The 5,515-nt window shown below is 60.9% G+C and overlaps 1 protein-coding gene across 1 annotated transcript in view; it reads left to right on the top strand.

Moving 5' to 3' along the window:
- The window catches only part of AP2A1 (adaptor related protein complex 2 subunit alpha 1), a 26,698-nt gene that overhangs the window by 12,422 nt on the left and 8,761 nt on the right, over window positions 1–5,515 (top strand). The window contains exons 2-4 of the mRNA XM_039878715.1: window positions 2,603–2,766; window positions 3,380–3,504; window positions 4,316–4,422. Coding sequence (XP_039734649.1) covers window positions 2,603–2,766; window positions 3,380–3,504; window positions 4,316–4,422 — 396 coding nt within the window. The remainder of the gene's footprint in view (window positions 1–2,602; window positions 2,767–3,379; window positions 3,505–4,315; window positions 4,423–5,515) is intronic.

Below are 5,515 nucleotides of genomic sequence, written 5' to 3'. Positions count from 1 at the left end.
CGTGAAGGCAGTTAGGAGAGGACGTGAAGCCCATGGGATGGGTCACATGTGGCGTGGAAGCAGTTAGAGACGTGCAGTGGAACAGGTGGGCGGACGATGAGGGCGGGGGGACCAGGTGAGTGAGGAGGATGCGGAGCTGCGTGTGGCCGCGTTGAGTCTGAGGCGCCCGGTAGACGCTGAGGTAAAGACGGGGGTAGGTGGTTGGACGGCAGGGAGTCGGGGCCGGAGAGACGCCTGAGAGAGCCGCTCCGCACACAGAAGTGTGGCCAGGGCCACACACGCGCCCTGGCCTTGCCCGGTCACCACGGGAGACGGAGTAGAAGCAGATGCGTGCCGCTAACTGTGAAATTTTCATTGAACCTGATCCAACCAGAATCTTTTCATTTGGACGTTGGATCAGCATCAGAATTATCCGTGAGCTGCCCTACGGTATTTTTTCTGCTGAGTCTTTGCAACCCAGCGTGTAAGGGACACTCACGTGGCATCTCAGTTGGGACTCACCGCGGTTCCTGTGCCCAGGAGCCCCGTGTGGCCGGGCCCACATATCAGACAGTGCGGGATGGCGGTACTGAAAGCCCCTGCCTGATGAAGTCCCCAGGGAGGACACGAGCTGGGCAGGGAAGCAACCGGAGGCTGAACCCCGGGGTGGCCCAGGGTGTCCGGGTCTGGCTGGCGGGGGAGTCGGCGGGGAAACCAGTATGGGCCACGGCTCGGAACTCAGAGAAACTCACGGAGGAGTGGGCAGCGGTGGCAGGTGCTGCTGACAGTTTCTTTAAGACGGGGACAGGCAGTGGCCATTGGCTTGGGCAAGACAGAGGTCGCCGGCCACCCTAGCCGGAGAACTCAGCACCTCCTGAGGGCTGAGGAGGCCGGTGTGACAAGTGCGCATGAGCCTAAGTGATGTCCCTGTTTCACATGAGGGGCTGGCTGCGGAGGGGCTGGGTCCTGCCAGCGTCGTGGGCCAGGCTGGGGTCGCCCGAGTGCGCTGGGCCTCCACGCTGGAAACTTGGCCTTGAGAACGACTGAGGCACGGAGGAACATTTTTAGGTAGATTTTCTTTTTTTAATTGTGATAAAATACAACATAAAGTTCACTTTTAACTACTTTAAAGGGTACGATTCCGTGGTCTTTTATATAGTCCGTGTTCTGTAACCACCACTGCTATCTGGTTCCAGAATATTCCCATCACCCCAGAAAGAAGCCCCCAAGCCCATCAGCGGTCACTCCTTGTTCTCCCTCCCCCCAGCCCCTGGCAACCACCAGTCTGCTATCTATCTCTATAGATTCGCCAATCCTGGACATCTCACATTAGTGGGATCGCACAATAGGTGGCCTTTCGTGTCTGGCTTTCTAGTCTTGGCGTGTTTTCGAGGCTCATCGTGTCGTGGCATGTATCAGAGCTTTGTTCTTTTTCGATGCTGAGTAATGGCATTCCACCGTTCAGATGGACCACCTCTTATTTATTTATTGGTCAGAAAGCTCCAACCTTTTGGCCGTTCACGTTCGTGCGAACTCCGTTTTCACTCCTCCGGTGTAGACGCTGGGCATGGAGTCGCTGAGTCACGTAGCCTTTTTTAAAAAGAAGAAACAGCTGCAGTTCAGTCTCCCTTCTGTTCTTTACATCATCTCTTCATCTTCCCCTCGCCCGTCCCTGGTCCCCCAGATTCGGTGGTGGTTATTCCCATGTACGTTTTGTTCCTTTATACCTGGCACCCTTCCCCACCCAATTATGTCGTGTTAGACCGGACCGAAAAAGCATCACAGCCTCTGCTTAACTTAACCGAGTCAATAAATAGCTCTTACGCCTTCGTTTGCTACTTGGACATTTCCCCGCCTGTGATGGATGATAATGGACCTCACCTCCGTAGAGGCCTGTCGTGAAGATCTAGCACGTTGATACGTGACACACTTAGAGCAGAGCGTGGCCCAGGGTGCGGGCTGTGGGACGTGAGCCGTGATGAGTGTGAAAAGGCCACCGTTGAGCCAGCGCCGTCTCGTGTCCAGGCATTCCTCTGGTTTCCAGTTTCGATCTGACGACGGGCGGTGAATGTTCTCGCGCCGTCCCCTCGAACACCCTAGGGTGGGGACATTCTGTGCAGAGATTTTGGTTTTTCTCATTAAGGTCTCGGTTTTCTGCTCACCTGGCACCTTATCAGAGAGGCCTTCCTCCACAGTGGCATTCCCGGCACGCCATGGCGTACCTGCCCTGGTCTGTGCCACCGCACCGGACCCCAGCGGCGTCTGCTGTGTGTGCGTGGATGCCGCCCGCCCCGGCCAGAGTGTCAGCTCTGTGAGGACAGGTGTTTGGAACAGTTCGTCCACCACCGTCCACGGCGCTTGCGGCCGTGCTGCTGCCCAGGGGGCACTGAATCTGTGCTCGGTGAACGAATGAAGGTGCCAGCCAGGCTCCGCGTTTCACCCTGCCAGTGACCTCAGGCGGGGAGAGATCCAGCCCATCTTGCAGATGGAAAACCCGAGACCAGCCGGCCCATGAGGGCCGCGCCATGTTGGACCCCGGTTCCACGTGGCTCTCTCCCTCTCTCTGGCCACCCTTCCTGGGAGGAACGAGAGGAGGGGAGGTGTGCGGGGCCGGGGGCACCCTGACCCCCACTCACCCCCACGTCGTGTCCCCACAGGGACAGCATGGACAGCGTGAAGCAGAGTGCGGCCCTGTGCCTGCTGCGGCTCTACAAGGCCTCGCCTGACCTGGTGCCCATGGGCGAGTGGACGGCCCGCGTGGTGCACCTGCTCAACGACCAGCACATGGTGAGGCCCCGTGCCTGGCACCCAGGGCCCCCGGCCACTGCCCCCAAGCCACACCCCTGCCCTTGACATCGGCCTGGGGGCCCATCCCTGCCCTGACCCCACCTGGAAGCCCAGAGCCCCCCCCCACCTCTGTCCCTGCCTGCACCCAGGCAACTAGAGACCCTGATCCGGTCCACCCCGGTACCCATTACGCACCCAGGTGTGCAGACACCACCCCCATCTCTGTCCCTGGCACTCAGGCTGCCCAAGGGTCCTGTCCAGTGTCCCTGACACCCAGTACCGACCCAGCCCTTCAGAAAATCTAGCCTCTTTCCGACACCCTGAGGTTCTCCCAATGTCTGTCACCTGCCCAGCCAGCACGGAGATGCTGACATCTGTCACCACTCTCAGTACTCAGTCCCTCCATGTCCTGCCTTCCCTCTGCCCAGTACCCAAGTTGGCGCTGGCCGTGGTCCCTGAGCCCCAGAGCACCCGCCATGCCCCTGCCCCTGCCCAAGCACACCCTGACCCGCTCCTTCGTGCTCCCGAGTCTCCTCAGCTCCGCAGCCTGCACACGTGTCCCCAGCCCGACCCTCCCCCGGGGCCCTGACCCGCCACTCATCTGCCCCCGCAGGGCGTGGTCACGGCCGCCGTCAGCCTCATCACCTGTCTCTGTAAGAAGAACCCCGACGACTTCAAGACGTGCATCTCCCTGGCGGTGTCTCGCCTGAGCCGGGTGGGTGAGGTCTCAGCATGGCCGTGGGAGGTGGCCCCCGTGTCCCCGTCCCCTGGGGCACCTCTCAGGCCCTCTCGCTCTGCCCGGCAGCTTTGCACTCAGTCACTTCCTGGCTGCGCGGCCCCGGGGAAGTGGCTTTACCTCCCTGGGCCTCAGTCACCCTGTCCGTTCATGTGGACGATGCCAGCGCTCGCTCAGCATGGCTGCCGTGCCGTCATCTGTGCGAGGAGTCAGAACAGGGCCCGCTGCGTGGCGGGCCCCCAGGAAGTGGGGGCTGCTTCCCCGATTTGTCCGTCTTGCCCTCTCTGTCTGTCTTCCTCACCCCGCGTTCTCTGCCGTGCCCCCCGCTCCCCTCGCCCTCCTTCCCCCTGCTCCTCCCCCCACCATGCACCCGTGTCCTGGGCACCTGCCCGAGGCCTCCTGTGTGCCTGGCCGTGTGTGGGCTGATGAGGGACACAGATGAGTCAGACCCCAGCCCTCTAGGAGCCCCCTGTCCTGTCGGGGAGGGGCGTGTGGCAGCAGTGTCTAGCAAGCGGCTGTGACCTGTGCCCTGGTGGACACAGCCCGGGTGTCGGGGGACATTGGGGGAACGCGCAGAGTTGGAGCCAGGTGCTCAGAGGGAGTCAGGCCAGCAGACTCTGTGCCCCGCTGGCGCCGGCTTTACTTAGGACACTCAGCCAGCCCTGCTTCGTCCCTGACCCGCCGGCCCCTTGCCATGTGCCCAGGGAACCCTCACTCCCCATCTGAGGCTCAGGCTCCCCACTCCCCAGGAGAGGGTGGCTTTGCTCTGCCCAGCCAGCCCTGCCCCGCCCGCCTCACCCCTTCTCCCCCCAGATCGTTCTCGGCCTCCACCGACCTCCAGGACTACACCTACTACTTCGTCCCGGCGCCCTGGCTGTCGGTGAAGCTCCTGCGGCTGCTGCAGTGCTACCCCCCCCCAGGTACCGCCAGGCCCACCGGGGTGCGTGCCGGGGGTCTGTCTCGGGGTTTTTCTGAGGTGGCTGCTGCTGTGAGGCCCCGCTCCTCAGCTGCGGCGGGGGGCAGCCCTGAGCCCCGACCCGGCCAGGAGGGCTCCAGGACGAGCATGTTGTTCTGGGCGGGCGCCCGGCCTGCGTAGCACAGGGTGGAACAAGGCGCTGGTCTTGGTTGGTCCCCTGCTGTGGTCCGGGGCCTCTTCGAAGCTTCATTCCTGTTCCAGCCTAACGTAGAGGTGTTGTCAGGTCTGTTTCACAGATGAGGAAACTGAGGATTGGAGCGGGGAGGTCCTTGCTCGAGGTCACTGAGCCGTCAAGGGTGATTGCAGGCTGTGCTGCTTGACTTAACGTAGCTCGGTTAGGGGTTTTCATGTCCAGTGCTCATGGTCACACCGCTGGTGTGAATTAAGCGCCTTCAGTGAGCCAGGTCCTACACCAGGGTGTCCGTACTCTCCCAATGGAGCTGGTGAGGGGGAGCCATCCCTGCCATAGCAAACAGGGAAACTGAGGCTTGAAGATAAGACATGGCCTCCCCAGACCTGGGCAGCAACGGGGGGGCGCGGAGCCTGCCTCCAGAATCTGCTCTGAGCCCCTCCCTCCACTACATGGGTCATGGCTGGCTGATTTCACAGAGCGGTATTGAGGGACCCTGTGCTGAGATGTTCAGCGCATAGCGATGCTTTATAAACCAGTTTCCTTTGATTTGGCCAGAGTTCTGAGCACCTGCTGTGGGCCCGGGACCTGTGTGCAGCCCTGAGTCTTCATAGCCAGCCATGTGCGAGCATGTCCATGTGTGTGTAGCGATGTGTCTGTGTATGCAAGCATGTGTGTGCAGCCATGTGTGTCGTGCATACGTAGCTATGTTACATGCATGACCGTGTGTATGCATGTATGTCCTTGTGCGTGTCTTTGCATATATGCCCATGTGTGTCTGGTGTGCATGCCCATGTGTGCGAGCATGTCTGCGTGTGTCTGCAGTGATGTGTGTCTGCATGTATGCATGGCCGTGTGTACGTGCATGCCTGTGCGCATACATGTCCATGTGTGTGCCTGTGCATAC

Source organism: Pteropus medius, unplaced genomic scaffold, assembly GCF_902729225.1.
Source record: "Pteropus medius unplaced genomic scaffold, Ma_sr-lr_union100, whole genome shotgun sequence".
Taxonomy (NCBI): Eukaryota; Metazoa; Chordata; class Mammalia; order Chiroptera; family Pteropodidae; genus Pteropus; species Pteropus medius.
Note: the sequence above shows the minus strand (reverse complement) of the source record. Positions and strands in the feature narration are given on the sequence as shown.